Source organism: Convolutriloba macropyga, unplaced genomic scaffold, assembly GCF_964194025.1.
Source record: "Convolutriloba macropyga unplaced genomic scaffold, txConMacr16.3 SCAFFOLD_6167, whole genome shotgun sequence".
NCBI lineage: Eukaryota > Metazoa > Xenacoelomorpha > Acoela > Convolutidae > Convolutriloba > Convolutriloba macropyga.
The window spans coordinates 1-13518 of NW_027451047.1; the positions used below are offsets into that span (position 1 = coordinate 1).

The 13518-nt window shown below is 55.1% G+C and overlaps 1 protein-coding gene across 7 annotated transcripts; it reads right to left on the minus strand.

Moving 5' to 3' along the window:
• Positions 1 to 6173: 6173 nt before the first annotated feature.
• Positions 6174 to 10914, minus strand: LOC142356369 (uncharacterized). Of its 7 annotated transcripts, none has more exons than XR_012761406.1 (11): positions 10851 to 10914; positions 10512 to 10572; positions 10085 to 10156; positions 9627 to 9905; positions 9092 to 9240; positions 8667 to 8927; positions 8271 to 8513; positions 7918 to 8005; positions 7553 to 7612; positions 6539 to 6584; positions 6174 to 6345 (listed from the first exon to the last, which is right to left on the minus strand). XR_012761406.1 is itself a non-coding variant. In XM_075408297.1 (11 exons), exons 7-11 carry the CDS (start codon positions 8306 to 8308, stop codon positions 6302 to 6304), a joined length of 276 nt encoding a protein of 91 aa, XP_075264412.1. In that variant the 5' UTR covers positions 8309 to 8513; positions 8758 to 8927; positions 9092 to 9240; positions 9627 to 9905; positions 10085 to 10156; positions 10512 to 10572; positions 10741 to 10862; the 3' UTR covers positions 6174 to 6301. The 7 variants fall into 7 exon arrangements, 2 of the variants coding, with proteins under 2 accessions (XP_075264412.1, XP_075264411.1); XR_012761407.1 differs by having other exon boundaries at positions 10085 to 10230; positions 10851 to 10865; XR_012761404.1 differs by having other exon boundaries at positions 10741 to 10862.
• Positions 10915 to 13518: the final 2604 nt, after the last annotated feature.

The following is a 13518-nucleotide window of genomic DNA, read 5'->3' on the forward strand; positions in this document are numbered from 1 at the left end:
ACCTTAGTGCCCTCGGAGATCTAGGCAATGATGGGATAGTGTGGTACTCTGTGGATCAAGAGCCACTGCTGGCCGGAAGTAAGACTATCGCGCTGGCCTCAGGACGAGGATTTTGTCCATCAACAGCGGTGTCCCCCCCCCCCCCCCCCCCCCCCTAGACTTCCCCCGGGGGTACCGCCGCACAGGTAAACGTTTAAACCAGAGCTCCAGCATAGTAGACCACCGTCCTACTGATTAACCCTTGTGACGCGGCTGTGGTGCCCTATCTGTTCGGCAGATAGGGGACGGCCAGAGATGTAACGGGACAAGGTGGTGGGGCCCTGGCAGAGTTGATGCGGTGACTTACTACTAAAAAAGGCGAAGGTGCAAAGCGAGGGAAAACAAGTGGCAAATCAATAGGCCAACTGACCTGAAAGTGAGCTCGTAAAACTAGTGACGGTGGGAAGTCGGCTGCGATCTATCGCAGGTAGAGGCTTGCTGGGATCACGACGCGCCTCGAACGAGTGTCGCGTATACGACAGATCACAGAAGATCATATATACATACGTACAGTACTCGTACGGCCCGCGCGTGATACATGTACGTATACTGATCGATCGTGTACGAGTGTACCGGCCGCGCGCGATCGATCGTGTATTCTTAGTACTCGTACTCGTACGAGTACCGACGTCGCCTGCATACGGCGCGCTGTCGGCGCGGCCGGGACAGGCCGGGACAGCTTCGCTCAGGATCGAGATGTGCTACACGTAGGTGCTAGGTACCCTCTAGCTTTCGAGCTACGACAACCGCACCCGGGTACGGTTAAACCGTACCTGGGTACGGTGCTTACAGTTTTTATACCATAGGGCTAGGTAGGGCTTCCCAGGGCATGACCGCCATACAGTAAGGCCCTAAGGTGATGTTCTTGCCCAGTTTATATTTCTACACCCACCCGTGAACTGTAGCCGACGGGATGCTGATGGTAGCATGCTCGTCATCTACCATCTGCTCCCCCCACATGTCACCATGCCCTAGTGTAACACCTAGTGCGCCGGGGACGCCCGTTCAATCTCCAACCATGAGCCTTCCCCCAACAACCCAGCAAGGGGCCGCCGCCGTGCATGTGCACAATGCGGGGAGGCAACCAGGCAAGTGTGCAATGCCTGCAAGGCACCCCTGTGCTCTAGCAATGTGACCCGTCCCTGCTTTTCCCGACACATCCTTGAACATGCTAAGATTGACACGATGCAGTCCCCCATCAAAGCTTTCTATGTTCATCAATGAATATTTCCTTTTTCACAAAGATGTTAGGGCTCATTCTATGGGTTTTTGTAATACCTGTCACCGTTCTTACATCATCTCTGCAGTCTGTCGAAAAAATATCGGCCACAGTGGTGCAATTGAGCACCACAGTTCAGCAGGTAGGCCTGCAGGCAGGGCACTGTGGCTGCAGCCCCGAGTTTATTGTACCCTAGGCTAGGTCTGACAGGGTTTACAGGCCACGAGTCCTTGATCCTGAATTTACATCACGATCCATGTAAACATGACCAGAATTTTGGGCCTATCTGCAGCACTCGTGTAAATGATACTGTCCGGGAAGTACACCAAACGGACAGGGATAGGGCCAGGGCCTTTTCTGCACCTAGAGGGGTACCTGAGGGACCTCCCATTTATACCTTGGGTCATATCAGTCTGGGCACCGACCCCGGATTTTTCGGTCTTTTTACGAGCACAGCTGAAATGTTTGAGTACGTGTACGACAGCGGAAAGCCTTCTGCGACCCCAGGCCTCACGGCCATCGCCGTTCTGTTGGTGTGAGGGAGAAGCCATGCCACGCGGGACGCATACGAACCCCAGGAAGCGTTTTGGAAGGTCAGTTATGCACGAAAACAAGCGGCCGGATCCACCGATGGCCGGGTATGGCCCACGCCCCTAGTCCGACACGAGCGTGCATCCGCCACAATCGTCCACCCTGGTCCGACCACCCACGCGTTTTTCACGACCCTGTGGTAAGAGGTCGTCAAGAGTAGTTCCTAAACCTTGGGGAGGTGAAGCATGGACCTGATAGAACGCTAGAAACATCTTTCATCTGCCTTGTGACTGATGCCCACCCCTGTCGGATGCGTCATCCACCGGTTCCGACCACATCCGTGCACCCGACCTGTCACCGCGCTATCACGTACCCGCGTCCCCGCGGTACCGCGCCCCTGCATGCATGCTACCATCTTACTGGTGTCTGGTCTCCACGTACCATTCTACCCCTCTCGCCGTGCATACAGACACACGGAGAGACAAACAGGCAGGCAGCCAGCCAGCCAGATAGACGGACGGACGGACGGACAGACAGACAGAGAAAGAGACAAGGGGACTGACAGGCAGGCAGGCAGACAGACACAGGTAGACAGACAGCTTATAGACAGAGAAACACATACACATGCTCACAGAGGCAGACAGACAGACATGCAGACAGGGGCAGAGATACAGACAGGAAGCTGATTCGGACTGAAAGAAAACAAATGCAAGAGATACATACAGACAGAAAGACAGATAGGTAGCCGGCAGGGCAGTCAGACAGGCCAGCTGGAGGGAAGCACACACAGTATCAACAGGCAGGCTGGCAGGCAAGCCAACACACAAACAAGCAGATGCAGACATTCCCTAACCCCCACACATGTTTGTTTCTATTATTAAAGTTGCAACTAGTAACACATACACAAGTCTAGTTCTCAACTCAGCGCCCTGTATTGTAGGAATCAACAGATAGACCCAGGCGATGCCGATGGCGGACACCCTTGACACCTGGGCCATGAGTCAGCCAGCAGGCAACATAGAGCGCTCGATACACAATGTAAAGGAGGTACGAAACTCAAGCACCTCTGGCAATGGTCAACACATATCATAACGCTGGCCGCGAAGGGAAGGCCGGGACTCCGATTGGCGTGTAGGGAAGTATTTGTGGGTTGTGTCCATAATAAGGGGGGGAATCGGCACGGAAAAGGGGGCAATCATTGCAAGTGACTAACAAACATTTAGCCTTAAATTCCTTACTTCAAATGAGACCTGTCCTCTAGACCACCCTTGGTATATACCATGCCTGCCAGACATGCAGAGCGCGAGTCAATAGTATGAATCAATGAAATACTCAACAGTATCTGTCTGGCCACAGGACTGTAGACCCCCTTCCTTTGCCGCTTCAGTCCATCTATGCGTGCAGTCTGTTGTCGATAACGTCCCGGCAGAAGTGGCCGGCCGTTCAACTCGTGCCAGCAAGCGTCCTCACCAGGCGAACACAGGCAGCCAGTCTACCGCCCAGGCAGGTTTCAAGATTACCTCTGTGGGGACACATAGATCTCGGGCTGGTGCTTCAAGTCTTGACGAGGGAGATGATGCCGGTGGGGGTGCCCTGCCGCCCGTGAAGAGACAGACCACTTCTAAGGACACTACACGTCTGGAGAGGAGGTGCAAGCTATGCGACTGTCAGAATCGCCATTTCACATGGTGCGGCTGCAATCAGTCCGGCACCACAACATCTCATCAATTTCATCGGGTGACCGAGGGCGAAGTCTGTAGCTACAACGCTCTCCTCTGCCGAGTCACGGAGCACCCGTACTGGCAAGAGGAGGTGATCATGCGTGATGCCTTAGCCACCCCTCTCCAGGTTGCGGCTGAGGACGATGTCTGCAACAATTGCTGGTCTACCGACAAGGGATTTTCTAGGCGTTACCCGCGGTACTGGCTGACTACCAAAAGTAATGGGGAGCCGAAGACGGGTGTCGTCAAATGGCTGCACAGTGAGCGAGCGAAAGCACTGCGGAGACACCAGGGCTCGACATCAAACCCCCAGTCAGGGCCAGTGACAGGATCAGGGCGGTGTAGTCTCTGCCATTGTGAGGGGCGTCATGGAGGAAACTGTGGTTGTGGTCAACTCGGTACGTGCACTGAGGGACGCTTCACTGCACTCTGTGATTCGGATGTTGGCCCATACAATGACTTCCTGGACCGGGTACGGGCTCACCCCGAATGGAGAGAGGCTGAGAAGCTCCACATTCGCCCCTTGACGGTTGTGGCTGGTGATTTGATATGTCGCAACTGCTGGCGACATGATAGTAGCTTTACGGCGCCATACCCTCGGTACTGGTCCCCGTCCCAAGGCGGCACAGATCGTTATGGAGTTGTTGCCTGGCTGAAGTCGCAACGCCCTTGTGTGGTATGCGAAGCATGCCCGAGTGCTCGCATACCAAAGTCCGGGCATGCAGCTGGCGCCAGTGTGGCTAACGCGGATGAGACAATTGGCCAACACGACCCAAAGATCGTGTTGTTTCTGATGCAGTCTATCTTTGGCTACCCTGGCCCTATGATTCCCGCTCGTGAAAAGGCTTTGTGCTCGCGGCACTATCAGATGATCATTAAGCAGCCGTCAGGAAGATTAAAGGCCCGGTTCAGAGAGGTACACGGCATGGACTGGGTTGGTCAAGAACAACGCAGTTGTGTGGCATGCCGGTCTCTCCAGTGCCGGCACTGGCGTCTGACTGGCTGTCTATCCATCGCAGAGAAAGACCGGCTCTTTGATTTCATAGATGGCTTTTCACCTGGGCGCCGTGCGGCCTTGCCATCTGGGACTGAATACGGCGATTTCTACTGGGTATGTGACACATGTTGGACGGCCGTGGCTCTTCCTGAGGACGAGAGCTACCCTGCGATGAGACACTGCCGGGAGGAGCATTTGGGAAGTCCAAGTGACGTGGCGGATGACCACTACGTCTTGGATGACTACCAATATGATGACAATACACAAAATGTGGTTTCCAACACGCCAGAGGAGGCAACACTTGGGGATGACCAGCCACTGCCGCCAGACTCAAGAGCCAGCCGTGAGAGCGGCATGTGCCTTGAGGAAATGTTGGCAAGATCCAACCAAGGGCTAGCTGGCGTATACAGCACAGTACCAGACGCAGAGGGGACTCCAACACAGCCCCAGACATGTCTTCAAGAACTCCTCCTGCTAATTGAGAACCTCACCTCCCAAGAGGAGCGCATGCAGGCATTTCCAAGGCGACAAGAAGTCATCGTGTCGTTGGCCCGCACGAGGGCTTTGTTATGGGCAGCTCGAGCAGTTGTTGAGAAAGGTTACGTCGTTTGCCGGGGGGTTGTTGACCACTTCTACAGCGAGCTGGAAAAGCAGGAAGCAGAAAGTCAGACACGTCAGCCAGACCTGAGTGAACCTGTTGATGGGCACTGTTGGGAGCCACTTGGACCTGCCTACAACAGTGATGCATGCGTCCGATACCTCCGGAAGCAGCTGAATTGGCTCCTAGTGATAGGAGCACCCCATTGCAGCATTTTCTCAAGGGGACGAGGCCGTCACATAATCACCGACAACAACAAGATCCCTACTGAGGACCCGGCTCTACAATTGCTAGACCTATGGTACGCGACAGAGGGAAGCTCCCAACTCATCGTGCACCGTTTGCGTGCGCAACTAAGGGAGCTACAACAGCGGTGCCCCCGCAGCACTGATGGGGCATACGACTTTGGTGCATCCTTGTTCCCCTCGGCCTTGATGGGAGAGGATCTAGACTCCAACACGCTTACAGCTGTACAAGCCCGGCTTTCCCATCTACAGAGCAACCCTGACCACGTGAGATCCCTCCATGAAATATTGGTGGTGGATCTCGTCAAGTTCTTCGAGGACATAACTAAATCTGGCACCCCAGCTTCGAAGGTGTCAGCTCACTACAAGCGGGCAAAATCGTGGAGAATAGCCGTCCTGGTTTTCCTATTGGCTAACATTCATGATCCCCGCTGTAGTTTCATGCAGACACTGCTTGGGCTGTGTTTGTATGCCGGTGGCATCCGAAAGCCTCAATGGAACCTCTGCCAACTTTCGGGGTTTTCCGTCACGTATGAGAAGCTCAGGGCTCTTAAGAACTGCGTTGTGGCCTCCAAAAGAGCTGCCGGTTCAGTCCTTGCAGCCTTGAATTTCCGCAGACTACTCCCGCGATTCTCCTTCGATAACCTGAATGCAAATCGAGCTTATGCAGTCAAAGGAGAGAGGATGCTCAACCTGATCACATGCCAATTCAGCAAAGTGATTGCTAGACCCTACGGCTGCACGTGCCATGGGGATGGAGATGAGGCGGATACTGACAACGACATGACCGCGTTCCAACACCTACAGGGCTATTGCGACGTCTGCCGTGCCCATGATGCCTGCTTTTCTAGGGAACAGAAGCCAAAGTTCTTGCCCATGCTTAAAGCCGAGCTTGAGAAGGCAATGGCCCGTGGACGAGATCCTGCTTGCGAGCTCGAGAAAATTGTGCACTCAGAGAAGGCCCAGGCTGCATACGTCATCTTCCAGGATTTGACCTTCACACAAGCAGTGCCAATGGTGTACAATCTTGCATCTGGGGCCATGAGACAGCCAGAAGAGAACACAGAGCGCTTGCTGGACAAGGTGAAGGGGGCAGCGCATTCATACACTCCAGGCAGTGGCCACCGCATAACGTATGCAGCTATCAGCGAGGGCCAGACTGCGACTCGAGACGATGTCGGGAAGTACCTATTCGAGGTAAAGGAGAGGATGAAGATCGGTACCGATGACGGTCCTGCGTGGGCAATCATGGCAGGTGACCAACAGACATTCAGCCTCATGCTGGCATTGAAACGGGACCACCCTATGGACTACTCTTGGCTCATTCCCGTGATTGGGGATTGGCATCTACTATTCAATGCGAGCCAATGGCTGTGTGACCACGTATGGGATGGGGGACTATCCCTCATTGCCAAGGCTTGCAACCTGCCAGGCATGAAACCCGCCGGCAAGTACCGTGACACCCACCGGGTCCTCACAACAACTTGGGCGGCATTAACGCGGCTATTTCTCACCAACTATGCCGAGTATTGTCGCAGCACGTGTAGGGCGACCCAGGCGTGCTCTGATGGACCCTCTAGCTCCCAGGTGGCTCAAGACAGCAGCTGCCCAACGGCCCAGCAACCCAGTGCGACCACCCCCCGGCCATCCGACTCTGGGCATGGTGGAGCGTTTCCTTCGAGCGACAGCCCGTCTACCACACGCTCTTCGGTTCCACCAGATCTGGTCCAATCACTGGACAACGATGGGTTCCAAACGTACTTGCAGGATATCGTGGATGGCAAGATCACAGAAAACCAAAATGTGGTGTTCTGGGCGACATGGTACGACACCTTATCTGCATACGTGGCACTCTATGTGGCGATTCGGACTGGGAACTGGAACCTACGGTGTAGTGCTGTGTTCAGACTCGCAGCAGTTGTTTTTGCCTTCTCTCGACCCAAGTACGAGGAAGTAATTGCGTCTGCTGCCCTGGATACATACATGCTGCCGACGCAGCTCGTCAAGCTCTTCGAAACGGGGGAATGGACTCTCAGCGCCCTAGGGCGTCATGCCGCTAATCAGGCCCTCGACGAGGCCCACGAAAGTGGGATCAACCTTAACTTGAAGAAGCATACTGGACGGCCGACCCTACATCGAATGATGGACAAGGCGGACTTCACCACATTTTGTCATGAAGGGTTGACAACCCTACAAAAATACCTGAGCTTTCGAAGCAAGGCCAAGGATGAAGTCTCCCGGAGAGCTGTTGAACCGGCTCATCTGCAACAGGTTATGGATCTATTCAGAAATCTGCAGACAACCTGGCACCAGTCGTCTCCCCTTCGCCGTGCGGATGGCAACCTGGGCATTGGTATGGACGAGTCACGGCCACTCGAGCCCAACCGCATTGAGCAACTACTCGGATACACTAATGAAGGCAAGCGCCGATTCCAGCAATACATGCTACAGTACCACTTCGGCAGCCCGTTAAAAGGCATCATGCAAGAGCCGCGGGACAAGTCCCGCATGAAGAACTTTTCGATGCCTCCGAAGCCCTCACGGGCTCAGCAATCACAGCGCCGTACCATGATGGGGATGGTCGGGACCCTACAGAAGCGTATTGCTCGGCTCGTTGCGTACCTTCCCCTCTCTCTGCTCCCGGCAGCCATCGCCCTACCATCAGGGGAGAAGCGGGGTCACAGCGGGGGCATTACAAAGAGTGATATGTTTCAGGCGCTGGCCACTGTGCTCGGTGGCAGGGACGGCGGCGCTCGGACCGGCGTGCAGCAAATGTGCGAGTCGCATTGCCCATTTGAAGATGCCACACAACTGCAAATTGCAGAGCATGATCTGACTCCAAACGATCTGGCGGATGAATTTGATCATGAAACAGGGTCTGAGGTTGAGCCCACACAGCCGGCCACCAGCCCGCCAGCACCTTATGTTGTCATCATTGATGCTCTTCGCTTCCTTCATGAGGGCCCCAGTCCCTCACACCGCACATATCAAGACTGGTTCCTGTCTTTGTGCAAGAGGTTGAACGCCAGGTATCGGGCTGGAGCAACCACTGTGGTGTGGGTGGCAGACAATCCTGAATTTTTGCCGCCCCCAAGAGCTCTGCTCCATGACGACCGCGACGTGACCGCAGGGGTTTCTAGCACCACTGCCTGCCCTGAACTTCCTGCACCGGACAAGTCCATATCAGGAACGGACTTCAACAAGGCAATTAGGCATAAGGAGTGGAAGGGCGAGCTCAACAAGCAAATCGCAAAGTTTCTCTCCGACTATTTCCGTGCCAGGATGAGGGAGAATCAAACGCTAGTGATCGACTCACCCGGGGCCACAGAGTCTGGCTGCCCTGTTGTCATCTCTACTGATCCCAGTGTGACTCGTCGGCAGAAAGCAGGGATGCTCGCGGAACGAACCTTCAAGGGGGAGGCCGACTTTGCAATTTGGCTCCACGCCAAGAGATGCCACGAAAACAATGTGCTTGTGGTGGCCAGAGACACCGATGTGTGGATGTATGGGTTAGCCTTGGTCGAGGCTGGTTCCATCCCAGGGAAGGCCATATACATCGAGCGCAAGCGAGGCCAGCCTGTCATAAATTTGCAGAAAGCATACATCAGTATCAAGAGCCACCCGGAGCTACAACGATGCAAGGAGCCCGTGGCAGATATGTTGTTCCTATACCTCCAAGGTGGCAGTGACTATGTGTCCAAGTGGTACATGATAGGCCACAAGACATGGATGGCGCAGTACCAGGGCAATGCCGATTTCATCCTGGCCGGCACGGAGCTGGGGGACCGCCAGGAGCTACCTAGTCTGATATCGAGACATGACACTGTTCCGGCTGTGCGAGTTCGGAGGGATGCAGCCATGAGGCACATCGCATGTCCATTCTGGACGCGCTGCAAGGAAAGCATCATCCACAGCACAGGTGAGAATACAATTAGCACCCGTATCACAACACGGCGGGGTGTGGTGGTATATGCGAAGAAAATGTTGGGGGGGGGGGGGGGGGTTGCAGCAGCCAACCTATCGTTAGACATGAACAAATGCGAGAGATCGTAACGAAAAGGGGTAGCAGAGCAGCCGCAGTTTCATAGACACCGAAGCTACATACTACTAAGCAAGACTACAGATCGGGAGGACAGCGAGGGCTGGTATCCAGGCAGGGGGGCCACTCACACCATACTCATCACATTTCCTGTGCTCAGGCATTTCTACGATTGCAAATCTGTGGAGTGAAATGCAGCGGCCCAAGGAGGAGCGAGACCCTGCCCTAGCGGCCCACCTGAGTGACGTTCTTTTCAGAGACCCTGGCGATGAGGTGCCAAAGGGGGGGGAGGCCTGGGAGATAGACGACTTCCTTGCAGTTCTTCGGCGGGCCGGCTACTCAAAGTCTGCCGACGACAGCATGCTCCTTCCCGGCCTATCTTCATTGGAACAGCATGTCTCCAGAACAGAATATGTCATCAACTTGGTGTACGAGAGCACCAGAGAGGGCCCTAGTCAGATCTTGCACCGGGCCGAGGAGTATGGATGGGCCACGGTTGACGGCGTACTCAAGATTCTGTGGTTCAATTCCACAGACAAGGACATAATTCAGCTCAAAGCTAGGATAGAGCGGTCAGGCGGAATTGCAGCTCCAACGCATGAGCATCGAGCAGCCAGCCCTTCTTCTCAGCGCAGAGAGCCATGCCAGTGCGGTGCTAAGCGTGCTCCAGACAAAACCATGGAATGCTGTCACACCTGGAGGTGCAAATGCAGCGCGGCTCACAAGCCTTGCCTCGCTCCAGACTCGAACGGCCGAGGTGGGTGTTTCTGTGGAGGCGGAGACAAGTGTCGGAACCCACACAAGGATGGGGGGACATGCGCCCGGTGCCCAACACTGGTCCCTGATACAGACATAGTGGCCGATCCAACGGACACCCAGTCACTCGACAACAATGAGGCTCTAAGCGGGGATAGAGAAGAGCTGCTACTAACCCCGCATGTTGTCTTTGAGAATCAGATGAGGGTTGAAGATCAAACAGCACCCATTGGGTGTGGGTCAGGTGACAGAGATGAAGAAGGCACCACCAGGGTGGAGGATCTGGCAGAGGAAGAGGTGGACGATTTCATGTATGGGAGTGTTTGAATCACATAGACAACCATATTAGTGCCTCTAACAGCTTACCTTGCACTGTGGCTTCTCCACCTCCATAAAGTAAAAGAGTCCCTGGACGCCTTGCCTACAGCTGTAACAAGAGAGCACGAGTGTAGGTACATCAGTGTGTGCTCTGTGTGGGGCCAGTGCCCCATGGAAATGCATCAAGAGTAGTTCCAAAACCTTGGGGAGGTGGAGCATGGACTTCACAGCTGTGAAGTACACCTATGTGGGCGCCGTTGATAGCTATGGGACGTACCCCAACGACCTGGCCAGAGGTAGAAAGCCCTGGAGGTTATGTGGGGTCGAGCACTGTGACATGCGACCCCATCGCAAGCGTCCTCAGGTTGGGCGCGACCCTGGACTTACCCAGCACCGTCCAGCGCGCCGTATGTGTCGGCCGAGCCTTTCAGCTCGCTTTATACTGTCTGTCATGCTGTCGCGTCGGGCTGGGCCACACGAATCTGTGTGTCCGGCCGTGGGCCGTCCCCCCGTCTGCGGCTCAGGCCGGGCGGTTGCCTGCTGACAGCGCGGTTCGGCCACTCTTTCGTATCCGTATTTATACTCTATTCATTAACGGGTTCATCTCGTACGAGACCGAAAAATCCGGGGTGATTGTCCAGACTGTATGGTGTGTATCTAGCCTGCCAGCTGTGCTGTCGACGGTTACCGTACCCGGGTACGGTAAAACGGCCTGGCCGGTCGGAACTCGAAAGCTAGGTATGGCCTATGGTAGGTACCTAGGTACCTAGCTAGCGGGATCGGCAATTCGGCCACCCACCCATTCCCGCATAGATAGATCGTATGAACTACTACGAGTACAAGCCACAAGGTTTTTTTTTCACCCCCGGGAGAAGGTGGGTCGAAAAACCCCTCCCCCAACTATGGGGCAGGCCGCAGGGGGTCGTTTTTTTTTCACCCCCGGGAGAAGGTGGGTCGAAAAACCCCCGCCCCACTCTTTCGAGCCCCCCCGCAGGGGGTCGTATTGCTTTTTTTTTTCACTTCTGGGAGAAGGTGGGTCGAAATAATAACCCCTGCGCCCTGCCCCACTCTTCACTCTTTCATGAGCCGAGATTGTCGTTTTTTTTTTGGTTTTTTTCACCCCCGAGATTGTCCTTTTTTTCACCCCCGGGAGGAGGTGGGTCGAAAAACCCCCACTCTTTCGACTTTCGAGCCGGGATTGTCGTAATACTGTAATTTGTACCTGCGTGCCGTGTGCGCGGTGCGAATTATACATCCGACATATATTTCGTTACAAGTCGGTACACAAATAATATTTCGTCAATCTAGACCCTCACGAACACGGGTACCGCCCGGACGAATGTGATCACAATTTCAATTCATACGAATTCAACATCCATGGACGCGCGACTCCCGAGAGCTCAGAGCTGACACGTACTGCTGAGGCCTGAGCGGTGATCGAGCACCGAGGGTATAGTAGCGAGGGGACTAGGGTAGACCGTATCCCCTAGGTAGGTACCTACGTCCTACGGCCTACCTGCCTGGTTCCTACAGCCTACTCAATCCAAGGACGCTCCGGACGTCTGCCCTCGTAGGCCGTAGCCCACACGTGTGTACGTACATGCTCGTGCGCCACCGCAAGCTTGAACTGCGTCGTGCTCAGAAATGAATATTTCTTGCCAGTGCATCTGTCGATACCGTCCCTTCCTTAGCGGCTCGATAGTAGGGATATCGTTGCTTCACGTCCCATGGCGGTGATTGGCGAGTCACCGATCTGAGTGCGGGATTGTTTCGAATCCATAACGTCCGGCCTGTGGCCTGCCTCTGCGTCCTGCCAACCTTGCAGCACCGTCAACCGTCGCTAAAAGCGTATGCATGTATTACACTCTTGGTCACGTCTGGCCAACGGCAACATGCCCCAACATCGTATGTGTTCATTGCGAGATTCGCCCCATGCGCGGTGCGGCCCAGCGCAGTGAGCCGCAGCTGCGCTGCGCCTCGTCTACTTGTTCAGGCCGGGAAGGGTGTTGGCATTGATGGCCGACGCGATGGCCTGCGCAGTGCTTGCCCTCCTCGCCTTCTCTGCATTGTCGTCCGCCACGGGGAAGGTGGGCATCAGGGAGAGGTCTTTCGGCAGCGGATTTTCCCGGAACCACTCGTGCTCGAGGGCTTCCTTGCAGGTGACGCGCTTGGAGGGGTCGTAAGTGAGCATCCTGCAAGCGGCAGCAAAGCCCACAGCTCAGTGAAACACATGTGGACGGCCCTGTGCGGGGTGAGCGCTACAAAAGGGTATGAGGTGAGCGAAATGAGAGTCTAGGGGGAGGGGTAGGCTTGTGATGCATAGATAGACTCTGGATTCAGGAAGAGAGCAAGAGCCAGAAGGAGAGAGCGCTTCGCATAGCTGGTGTCTGGGTAGTCCCAAGAAACGGGGTCGTGCCACAATACTGCGGTATGCGATATTCAGGAGACGCCACCCTGTGGAGCCATGCATGTTGCAGACTGCCGTGATGGGCTTGTGTTGGCATGACGGACGTGCACATCTCCCGAAATCCAACAAAGCCATATGTCCCTGAATTCAAAGCTACCTTGGGATTGGGATTGGAAGGGGGGGGGGGGGGGGGGATAGATGGAGACGGAGATGATGGGGGAGCTAAGCACAGTTACCACAGAAATGAGAATTGCATGAATACGAACAGGACGCAGATTGGGCCGCGAAGTTGCGCGCCAAAGATATCGGGCGGAGTGGCCAGCTGGCCCACCAGCACCGTCGATACGAGACAGGAAATCACAGGGCTAGTGATAGACATGTTGGTGTGGAGAGATGCAATGTTTCCTGCAGTACAAAGTGAGGGGGTGTGGGTGGCAAAGGGTGGGCGCTGGCAGACGGAGCAGTGGATACGTGTGCACAGATCCGAGAGTGAGGCGTGTGCACAGATCCGAGAGGCGTTGAAGGGGGGAAGAGAGGGGGGGGGGGGGGGGCTTCTGCAGCCTACCTGTTGAGGAGATCGAACCCCGCATCCGACAGGCAGGGGCCACCTGCGAATGCCGCCTTGGGAAACTTGCTGCGAAGGTTGTT